At 42.3% G+C, this 12,050-nt stretch overlaps 1 protein-coding gene and 1 long non-coding RNA gene across 7 annotated transcripts in view; one reads left to right on the forward strand and one right to left on the reverse strand.

The window, feature by feature from the left end:
- Positions 1-9,216, forward strand: part of LOC135205436 (kinase suppressor of Ras 2-like) — a 174,351-nt gene extending 165,135 nt beyond the window's left edge. For all 5 annotated transcript variants that reach the window (XM_064236015.1, XM_064236016.1, XM_064236018.1 and 2 more), the window contains one exon: positions 4,126-9,216. In XM_064236015.1, the coding sequence (XP_064092085.1) occupies positions 4,126-4,278 (153 nt within the window). In that variant the 3' untranslated portion in view covers positions 4,279-9,216. The remainder of the gene's footprint in view (positions 1-4,125) is intronic.
- LOC135205437 (uncharacterized) overlaps positions 1-12,050 on the reverse strand; it is a 222,642-nt gene that overhangs the window by 49,829 nt on the left and 160,763 nt on the right. The window lies entirely within an intron of this gene.

Below are 12,050 nucleotides of genomic sequence, written 5' to 3' on the forward strand. Positions count from 1 at the left end.
CAGAGAGATGGTGGACGCTGCGGTGGAACAGCAGTGCGCTGACGACAGTGACCGTCTTGTCCACCAGGCAGTCTCCAAGGTGGCTGGGCAACCTTGGACGACTGCGGCTAAGTCCAAGAGCTTAGCTAGCGCTTCCTCTGCAGCAAAGACGGTCGCCTCGTCGAAGCCAAGAGGAAAGACTGCCTTCGACTTCTGCTGTAAGGAGTGACTGCAACCAGCCCTACTCCCAGTCCTTCTCTCGAGGAGGATCTGGGAAGAAGAAGTTGAAGAGAGGAGGGAAACGCTAGGGAAGGCGTTCCCCCTCACCTGCTGCCGGAAGTGGTGGGGGTGCCTGGCGAGCCATTGGGCAACATGGCAGCGCTACGGTGCGGAGACCTGGATAGTAAAGGTCCTTCGGGAGGGATATCTACTATCCTTCGAGTCTCGGCCACCCCTCACCTCCAACCTGGTCCATCTGCAAACCTACGTTCCTGGCTCGACCAAGGACGTGATGCTTCTGCAGGAAGTAGAAGTCATGCTGAGCAAATGTGCTGTGGAGATCGTACAGGATCAAGATCAGTCGCCGGGCTTCTACAGCTGACTCTTCCTAGTGGAGAAGTTCTTGGGGGCTGGCGCCCGGTGATAGATCTCTCTCCCTTGAACCGATTTGTTCGCCAGACTCGGTTCATGATGGAAACAGCACGTTCAGTGCTCGATTCCATCAGGAGGATGACTTCATGCTTTCGGTGGATCTGAAGGACGCGTATTTCCAGATACCCATCCATCAATCCTCCAGGAAGTACCTCTGCTTCATCCTCGACGGGACGGTGTACCAATTAAGGGCACTTTGTTTCGGTCTCTCAACCGCCCCACAGGTGTTCACGCGAGTGTTCACGCTGGTGTCAGCTTGGGCCCACTCGGTAGGGATACGTCTCTTGAGGTATCTCGACGATTGGTTACTCCTGGCGAGCTCCCGCTCGCAGTTGCTGCAGGACAGAGATCAACTCCTCGAATTCTGCCATCATCTGGGAATCGTAGTGAATTACGAGAAGTCAGATCTCGAGCCCAAGCAGAGGATGAAGTACCTGGGCATGCTGATCGACACGGTAGCAGGGCGAGTCTTCCCCACAGATTCGTGGATCAGCAGGTTCAGAGAGGCAGCAAGACAGTTCCTGTCTCTACAGGAGCAACCAGCCCAGCAGTGGGAGGTCGTGATCGGTCGCCTGTCGTCTCTCGAGAAGCTAGTCCCTCACGGGCGCCTTCACCTGCGGTCCTTTCATTGGAGACTAAAGGAGTGTTGGTCACAGGCAAGGGACCCTCCCTTCTTCCCCGTGCCCCTCACGGAGAAGGTGAGGCAGGACCTAGCCTGGTGGCTGGACGACGGGAACCTTGTAAGAAGAGTGCCTCTTCGCGTGCGCGCGCTCACACGCACCCTCCACCCCCCAAAGATGCTGCTCTTCTCGGACGCATCGACTGAGGGAAGGGGCGCACACCTGGAGGAGTTGCTGACTTCAGGTGTGTGGGACCATCGCAACAAGCACCTTCACATCAACGTCCTGGAGCTCAAGGCAGCGTTGCTCGCTCTCCAAGAGTTTTGGGACCGTCTGGTGCGACACTCGGTGGTGTTGATAAGGGACAACAGCACAGTAGTGGCGTACGTCAACAAGCAGGGGGCCTAGTGTCCCTCCCGCTGCACCAGTTGATGTTGCAGGTGCACGAGTGGTCCCGCTACATTCCAGGCAAGAAGAATGTGGTAGCCGACAAGCTCAGCCGTCTGGATCAGGTGATAGGAACCGAATGGTCCCTTCATCCAGACGTGGCAGAAAGGCTCTTCAACCTGTGGGGCCGTCCAGTCGTGGATCTGTTCGCCACCCAGCACAACAGAAAAATCCAGGTTTTCTACTCAGTTGTGCCGGACCCATGGGCAGCTGCAGAGGATGCTCTTCAACATCCATGGAACAACCTCTTTGTCTACGCCTTTCCCCCCGTTCTGTCTTGATTCGCAAAGTGATCAGCAGGGCGCTGATCACCGCGAACTTTTGGATGATCCTGGTGGCGCCTTAACGACCTCAGGCCGTTTGGTATCCGGACGTTCTGGCTCTGCTTGCCGAAGCGCCGAGAGAGATTACCCCTGGCACAACATCTTGTGCCAGCCACACATAGAAAGGTACCACTGGTCTGTCGAGTCCCTGTGTCTTCACGGCTGGCTGTTATCCACCATCTCTTGCAAGCGAGAGGCTTTTCTTGCAGCACAGCAACGGAGATGGCTGGATACCTCAGGCAGTCCTCTGCAGCTGTCTACCAGGGGAAGTGATCCGTCTTCTGTGGTTGGTGTCATGGACGGGGTCTCTCTCCTCTCAGAGCCACTCTTCAGCAGGTAGCGGATTTCCTCGTCTTCCTTCACCGAGAGAAGCTCCTCTCCGTCTCTGCAGTTAAAGGATACAGAGTTGCCCTGGCCCTAGTCCTTAAACTGCGAGGTGTGGACATCTCCTCTTCTTTCGAGACCTCCCTCCTGGTGAAGAGCTTCGAGAGGTCTTGCCCACCCAGAGAACTCAGGCCCCCGGGGTGGGATGTGACTCTCGTCCTAAGGAGTTTGACTCGCAGACCCTTCGAGCCACTCCGAGAGTTGTCAGACAGGGATCTGATCCTCAAGACCCTCTTCTTGCTGGCCCTGGCATCAGCAAAGAGAGTAGGGGAACTTCATGGTCTTTCCTTCAATGTCAAGCATTCCAGGGGATGGGGATCCGTGAAGCTCGATTTTGTCCCGAACTTCGTAGTGAAGACTCAGAATCCTTCGGTCCCTGACGACCGGTTCGAGTCCTTCACGATCCCCTCCCTGAAGGATTTCACTGATAATGACGCGGATGAGATGCTGCTTCGTCCTGTGAGGGCGCTACGGCACTATCTGAAGAGAACTCGGCGCCTCAGGCCTGAGTGTCGACGCCTCTCCGTTAGCTCCGGGGTAACCAAGAAAAGTTTCCAAGAACACACTTTCTTTCTGGCTGTGTGAGGTGATCAGGAGGGCATACGAGACAGCTGGTAGTGACAACACCCGTACCCTTCGTCCGAGAGCCTACGAAGTCAGAGGTATTGGTCCAACCCTTGCGTTCTGCAAGAACTTCTCCCTGGCGCAGGTTCTGAAGGCAGGGGTTTGGGCCAACAGACCACCTTCACTTCATTCTACCTTCAGGATATCACCCACAGGTCCTTGGACACTTTTTCCTTGGGACCCGTGGTGGCTGTTCAACAAGTTGTGTAGTATCTACCCAGCACCCGAGCGGACAGAACAGCATCGCATCCTTGTGTGACTGCATGAATGGACAAGTGAAAGAGTGTGGCTGGCTTCTCTTCCTCCTTCGTTCTTCTCCTCTACCTGTGGGCAGAGGGCTGCGGTCGTCACTACGCTGAACAGGAGGCCGATGTAGGTAAGCTAAACAACCGAGCTCCATTCTATCCCTTTCAGTAAGGATAGGAGTGTTTATCCACCACTCCTGACAAGGGGGGGCGGGGAGTGGAAGCCAACAAGAGACAAACCCATAACTTTTCTTTGGCTCTTGAAGTAGGAACTAGTTCTTGCCTTTTGCTATTTATAAGAGGTACACTTGCCTCCCTCTTACAAATCTGGTCCAGAAGTCTGACCACTGATCCTGTGGTGCACACCCGATCAGCTGGGCAGAGGCTAGGATCCCTCTTTTTGCTCTTACGACCAGGGAGGGAATCCAAGTTTGTCCGTTACATATAGTCCCACCTCATACCACCCCTCACTCTGTTGTTGTTTTTGATTTAGCTGACCTTGTGTCAGCACGGGCTCTTGCTCACAGAGCAGCCCGTAACCCTCACTCTGCGTTTCCTGGGCCTAAGCAAAGTGACTCCTCTCCTCGCCAACTGCCTGACAAGTAGTTAACTACTGAACCCCCTTGTTCGAAGCTTACGACCGGTTCAGCTGCCGCTAAGTACCTTCCTATTGTTAAAGGACCTCAGGTTTGTATAGTTAGGAAAAATACATTTTCTGACAAATTGTTATTTAGGACTGCTTTGTTCCTTTTGTGGTGCTTACCCATATTTCTCTTTTCTTGGTTTCTTCTCTAAGACTTGCCTACATTTAGTAACCAATGTTTCATTATTAACAACTTTCACTTTTTCCAGGACATTTTAATGGCATGTTGGAGTTACCGACCAGATGAAAGACCAGAGTTCTCTACCATGTTGACCAACTTGACAAGATTGCCAAAGAAACGGTTACATCGCTCACCCTCCCATCCCATTCACCTGTCACGGTCGGCTGAAAGTGTGTTCTAATCTTGCCATCGTCAGTCATGTTGATGATGCATTCATTTTTCATTTTTTGTGATCAACATGGAGCTTTATTGAATTATCTAAGTCAAACTGGCAATATTATATCCAGGCATTTATAGTTTCTTCGTAAATTTTGGTAGTCATGTTTTATTGTTTGTGGAAGAATAGCCTGGGTGATGTTGCAGTATACACTTATCTTTTCTTCAGTTACTTTTGTTGTGAGATATACAGCCTAGGCTAACTTTCCACTGATGGCGCAGTGTGTAGGAGATGCACAAAACTTCTCTTTTATTAAATGTTCATTTGAAAGCTCACATTTACATTCTTGCAATACTTGATTTTTGACTTACAATATTTAACTGTTTTCATTTCCACCCTTTTTAAGTTTGCTGTCTGTCTCAAAACTGATAAACTATAATACTTGGAAGGTCACGACAGTGTTTCTCTTCACTTTTTTGTTTTTTAATGAATGGCACTTCATATGTGGTTGAGAAAGGAAGTGCTATGATTTTACATTAAATATGAATGCTCATTTTAGTTTATAACCTTACAAGCACTTGCTTTTATGGTTAATTGGGTTAGTTTTTAAAGTAATCATACAAACAAAAAGTTTTATTTATGTGTTTGGATAGTAAAGACACAAACACTAACATTTTCTAGTCACCAATGTACACTAGGGTGTTTCCTGCAATAAATAACATTATATTTATATTCTACCTTTTGTGACAAGCAGTGATGGACAATGTGCTTCCATTCTGTGAAGTCATTCAGCGTTGTGAGGTAACATGAGTTAATTCTGAATTGTCATTTGTTATGTGAAATCTAACACAAACACTAGGTTTTGGTAGCCGACATAGTCTAGTATCTAGTAGGATAATTAAGTTTCTTTGTAGTCTAAGAATTTGGCTAAATGCACTTACGTTCATTGAATTTTGCACACCAAGTTCATGGTTGCTAGTCAAATTGTGTAGGCTGTCACTAGAGAGAAGCCTACTATCATATGTCATGAATATATATAAATATATATTTATATATATGTTTTAGATGTGAGATGAACAGTAAATTACCATCGTGTTGAAATATTATCATCATTCGGCTAAAATGCCTGCCATTTTTAAAAGACTAAAACTTGGCTATTACATACTAAAAGTAGAGTTTGTCACAAACCATGCGAGAATTCTCCATTGTATTGCATGCAAGGTAGTGACATGGATTAAACGCAAAGAATACGGGTTGACGAAAGTAATTAATTTGAAGGTGTTACTACTGACACTAGTAGTAATCATTTCAAAATTAGTCATCTCTTTGAATTTATTGTAGTGCCAGTACTGGTACTGTAATATATCTGAAATTACAGCAGTGTTATGATTCTTTTCATCAGCTGTACTTTCTGTGTCAGCATTTTGTTAGACAGTCACTTCTTTGTAATTAACTTATTTTCTTAGTCTTTCTACATGTGCATTATGTTGAGCAAGTGATAAAATAAAACTGAGTCATTATGATAAGCAAGGTTGATAAAATAGCCTGTAAAGGCTACTGAAACTGTTATGCACTCTGGAAAGTCCAGTTTTGCTGTGTTCTTGTCCTGTTTGTAATATATGTAAAACAGTGTAATCTTGGTAACTCTCTCTCTCTCTCTCTCTCTCTCTCTCTCTCTCTCTCTCTCTCTCTCTCTCTCTCTCTCTCTCTCTGGCCGAGTGGTTTTTGCGCTCGGCTGCCAATCCGGTGGTCCGAAGTTCGAATCCCGGCTCGGCCAACGCGGAATCAGAGAAATTTATTTCTGGTGATAGAAATTCATTTCTCGATATAGTGTGGTATGGATCCCACAATAAGCTGTAGGTCTCGTTGCTAGGTGGCTAATTGGTTCCTAGCCACATAAAAATATCTAATCCTTCGGGCCAGCCCTAGGAGAGCTGTTAATCAGCTCAGTGGTCTGGTAAAACTAAGATATACTTAACTTTCTCTCTCTCTCTCTCTCTCTCTGCACGTGTGCTATCTGCTTATCATCACTATCATCCTGCTTAGGCTGTTCAGTCTTGAATGTTTTAAGATATTGTTGCTGAATGGCAATAGGAGTTACCAAGTTTAGGCTGTGTCTTGCTCTACTGTCTTAAGTGTTTTCATAAGTCTCGTGCTTTTTTGGTGGAAGCTGACTGAAGAACCTCTTGACAATAGAAGGATAGAAATTTGCTGATAATGATGAACACATGCATCAGCATGGCCAGATAATTTTCATTTTTTCTTTACAGCTGAGAGGTTTGTCTGGGATTTCAAAAGTTCCTCTTGCTGTATTAAATTATTCGAGTTTGTCCTCTATAAATAATTATACAAATGGAACAGATAGACATCACCATCCATCAAAATTGTTTCTAAGCATACAAAGAAAGAATTTTTTTTTTTATAATTCTTTAATATTTCCTTCTGACCAATCAACAAGTGTTAAACAATAGTAAATTATTTTTAAAATGAAGCAGAATTTGGCAAAGAAAAAAAATTGGTATATCAGAAAAAATTACCCCTCCCACCCTTACATTAATGAATTACAGAATTGTTACCCCAAATTCCCAGTCTTGACTTGACATCATTGTGATTGATTATACAGTAGTTTTGAGCACAATGAAACTAGTGCTCTTTAGACAGTGGCAGTTTTCATGTGAAAATTATTGAATCATATATATATATATATAATAGACTTAAATCTTAGAATGTCTGTCAGAATTGGCTGTAGTTGAGAATTTTTTTTTTACATACTTCTTCACATATAGAGCTTCGTAAGAAATTCTGTATCCAGTACAGTTGCTCTATGACCACCAGTCTACCAAGCTGGTCTTGCCACCACTTTTACATCTCCATGTACTCATTGTTTTAATCTTCATCTGTTGTTATTCTTTATTCATTTAACATTGTGTTAGGTGTACATACCTTTTAAATTCTCAATTCCTTTTTTGGCTGTGCAGTTTTAATTACATTGCATTTTTCCTCTGCCCTCTTTGTGCACATGTACACCACTCTGATCATTCCATGTCATGTGTTTCAAAAGGTGTCCTGAATTTGCTTGTTTTTTGTACTTTTTAATCTTTCCCACACATTATTGTCTCTTTAATTGTGTGTATGAGAAATTAAAGTAATTGTTCATTTTGTTATTCATTTATCTATGTGACACCATACTGCATACCTCAAGCTCTATAGACAGTCTAAACTATTGGTTAAATCCATTGTATGCTAAAACTTACCTTGCACATATTTAAGACAATTTACCAGCAAGGTTTTGTTTCTCATCCCTGGTAAATGTTGTGATCAAGTTTCATGTCTCTGCAATATCAAAAATTAATGTTTATGTTTTGTCAAAAGTTTAAAAGAGTTGGAGTGTTTTGTGAAGTAGACAGTATATTTCATTGCTTAGCCTTACTTTCTCGAGCATTGTGGTTTGTGACTTTGGTAAATTTCAAGAGCATGACTCAAAGTTTGTTGGATAAGTACCCCTGGTAATTTTTTTAGTTATTTATTTATTATTTTTTTTTTTTCAATATTGAAAGGGAAAATGTGTTATTTGAAATGTTGGTCTAGGGAGAAAAATCAGATCTTTGTTTCCACCTACATTTCCTAACCTTGAGTCCTTACCAAGACACGGGTTCTTTGCAATGTAGGGATGTTGCTGTATCCTTTTTGCTGCTCGATGTATTCAAAAGCTTTTTTTTTTTTCTTTTTTTTTCCCTTGTAGTAGGTGTTTACATATGTATGGAGTTAGCTTTTTCTTCTGTAATGGAGTTACAGAAGCTCCAGATGACATTAAACCCCCCCAAAAAAAGTAAATATAAAGTAAAAATAAAAAAAAAATATGGATTGAATGTTACAGCTATCGGAAAGTGACCAAATGCATTTCTGGTATCCATGCCGAAACTGTAACTTTCACATCTCGAGTATCTTAGCTGTTTCTGTGCAACTTATCTTGCTGTCTAGTATTGACTGTTGAGGGTCTCATTGCCTGGAGTGGCCAACTTGGGATAAAGCATCACATAAGACAGTGTTATTATTTGTTTTAAGATCAAGAAGGTTTTGGTGATATATGTGGTTTTAGAATGAAAATTAAGTATGCTAAAATTTGGCAAATTTCAATAATGTTATCTCCCCCAAAAAGAACTTTTTGGAATTTGTCAATTTATTCCCAGGGCTATTGAACGATTGGAGGTAATCCCCCATCTCTTTTGGACATTATCCCTGGGCAAGTTGTTATGATTTGATTTTTATATGTACAGTATAAATATATTTATATATATATATTTTCTTATGTTGAATAATTGTTATTTGTTTACCAGATTGTCAAAAATGTTGATTAACCAAGATATAACTATGAAACTTCTGGTCTCTGATTTTGTAATGTCAAATTTAACCAGTTATAGGTACCAAGCTGAAGACTAAATTGAAGTCTTCAACTTGATCTCTTCAATTATCAGTCCTTGGTTCAAGAAATTTTTTCATATGTTTCATCAATACATCCAAATTGTTACACTTGCTTTTGAGGCATTGTTGGTTTTGTCTTTTTTTTAAACTAAGTTTCATCTGATGCAATTTCCGTGGCCCACACGGTTCCGTTGCCACTGCCCGCATCCTTCGTATTACCAGAAATGGTTGCCGGTAGGGCTTTGCTGCTACTGGTGAGGCCTTCTCTGACTGCTTCCCCCCTCTTGGGGCAGGCCTCTCGCACTTGTATAGCCCATGTATCGTTGTGATTCAGGACTGGGCTCTCAACTCCTGTACTGTACTCTCAAATGTTCATTTATTTATTAATAATTATTTTTTTTTATTTTCTATTACAAGATGTATCACTAGATCATAATCCATTATTATTATGTATAATACTTAATTTATTTGTACATACTGATGTCTACCAAATATAGTTTGTATATATATTATGCATTAAATACATAAGTCTTTTTATCATTTATTGCTTATCTTATACCTAACTTTGTGACTCTGCTTTTGGGTCAATAACAAGTGCATAAAACTTGTGATATGTGTAAGTTTATTTAAATTCTATTCATGAAGTGAACGCTTGTAATTTCAGTTAGTTCCTCTTGTTCACTGATTCAAGACATTCTCTGACACCCATCTTAGTGTGTCATAAAGAGTATGTATTGTAATCGATAGTGGATGTTATATTTAAAAAGGTTTAAATTGAAGGAGTGTATTATATACTTCAGGTTTACGAAAATATCAACAAACCATCTCAATTATATCAGATAACAGCTATCAAATTATATATGCTGGATAAAAATGTGATCACTATTTCTAACTTATATAACCAACCAAATTTTAATTCAAATTTCAGTGATCTGTCAAAATTAATTAACAATTTACATAAAAAACTACCTATAGGGGTGTAAGAATACTAAAACCGTAGGTCCTGCATGTTGTAAAAGGTGACTAAAAGGGCAGGTGCTGCCTTCTAGTCCTACTCTTTGGTAGGAGGCTAGGCCCACCGACTATAACTGTTGAAACTACTGCCTTAGAGTCTTCCTTCTTAGAAACAAAAGGCTAGGCCCACTGCCAATAACTGTGGAAACTGCTGCCTTGCAGTCTTCTTAGTAAAAGGCTAGGCCCACCGCCAATAACTGTGGTTGATGACAGCATCAGTGTGCAGTTCTAAAAACCCCCTGCCAAACAATAAACCATGCCAGATGTTTTGGGGAATATGATTGGGCTAGGGCGTCCCCTGTAAGCGACGCACGTCAGAATCCCCCTACTGGCGTGATAAATGGGAGTGGTACCACAGGGGTCACAAATGCAGCCACTTGGCTATCTCGCTTTTCATTTTTTCCTTCGTGGCAAAAAAAACCTTTATTTATGGGGATTATATATTGGAGATGGCTCAGAGTTATTGGCACGTATGAATCCATGGCTACAGAAGTTGGATAAGTAATTGTTAACTTACAAAAGTGGAGGAATGCAAAGCCAAATAGATTACATCCAGGTTAGAGTAGCCAACAAAAGCAAAGTGATCTTGGGAAAAGTATGTGTTAAACAACATAGGTAGGTGGTGATAGGTTTTAAAATGAGAGGTAGGAACTTAGAATTAAGATTTGCGACCTTACAGGAGAAAAGGGTTAGCAATTTAGGACAACTGAGAGAGTTGTCTGGAAAGGGGGAATGTAAAATTTAGACAGGGTAACCGTGGAAAATACCTGGACAGACATGAGAGAAATGTGTGGGAGGGAAGCAGAGGAACTAGTGGGAAGAACCAGAGGATAAGGAGTGTTGAGGGGAGAAAAGTAGTGGAATGGAGAGGAGCAAGAATCAAAAGAAAATCAAAATCAATCAAGGACTAGAGAGTAAGGCATGCACAGGGTGCAGAGAAAAGGAAAGAGATGCAAGAAGGATGGTAGGTGTGGCCATTGGAAGGGCAACAGAGTAATTGAATGAAAGGTTAGGAACAAGAGAAGGAGAAAAGGATATCGATAAGATTTCAAACTTGAGGAAACAGCAGAGACAGGATTTGGGTAAATTAGGTGTCATCAAGGGTAGAGATGGAAAACTATTGTACTATATACAAATGAAGACATTAAGAAGAGATGGAGAGAGTATCTTTTAAATACTGAAAATGTGGTAGAGGAGATGGGGGAGGAAGAGCACAGAGGGTAGAGGGACCAGTGATGGCGATACAGGATATAGAAGTGAGGACAGCATTAATAGGTATAATGAAGTATGGTAAAGCACCAGGCCCAACAGAGTTCCAAATTGAAATTATATCAAATTCCTAGGTACAGAAGGGGAGAAATGGTTGCAGGATTTATTATAAGCCAAATGGGAAGGGGAAGAAATGCCAAGGGACTGGGAAGAGAGTCCAATGGTGTATAATATATAAGCAGAAGGGAGATGCCATGGATTGTGGTAACTACAGGGGAATAAACTAACAGAGCATGGATTGAAAGTTTTAGAGAAGATACTGGGTGAGAGACTGTAAAGATCAGGGAACAGCACTATGGATTCACGAGCAGAAAAGGGACGGTGGATGCCATATCCATAATAAGACAGCAACAGGAAATGAGGATCTCGATGGATTTATAAATCTTGAGAAAGCATAGGAATGAAGTTGTTAGGCTGGTTGAGATGATATATAAAAGAATGAGCACAAAAGTACTGACAGCGGTTGGAAAAACCAGGGGTTAGCATGAAGTCCATTTTTGTTTGTGCTGTTCATGGATGTGTTAAGTGAAGAGAAAAAATGAAGAGCTATGGGAGTTGCTGTACACCGATGATCTGGTGATTACTGCTGAAAATGAGGAAGACCTACAGGAAAGGGTTGGAGAGTGGCAGGAGTCTTTACAGTGGGGTGGTTTAAAGGTGAATGTGAATAAAGAGAGGTTTTGGTAAGCAGTAGGGAAGATAGAGGCAGAATAGTAATGCAATAAAGAAGAGGCTTGATTATTAAACAGGTGGAAAAGTTTAAATACTTATGATCTACTTTAAGCCAAGAGGGAGGATGTGAGGCTGAAGTTGACAGTAGGATAAAAGCTGTATGGGGAAAGTGGAGAGAGGTAGGTGGAATAGTAGGTAATAAGAAAATGCCAATCACGCTAAACATCAAGATCTGTAACACACTGATAAGATCAGTGTTAATGTAAGGATTGGAAACGTGGGCTCTAAGAAGAAATGAAGAAGTACAGCTTGAGGGAACAGAGATGAGAATGCTGAGGTGGATTATGGGAATATCACTGCTTGAGAGATTGGAAAATGACAAAATAAGGGCAGGCTTAGTAAAGATTACAGAGGTAATA

This window comes from Macrobrachium nipponense, chromosome 24, assembly GCF_015104395.2.
Source record: "Macrobrachium nipponense isolate FS-2020 chromosome 24, ASM1510439v2, whole genome shotgun sequence".
NCBI lineage: Eukaryota > Metazoa > Arthropoda > Malacostraca > Decapoda > Palaemonidae > Macrobrachium > Macrobrachium nipponense.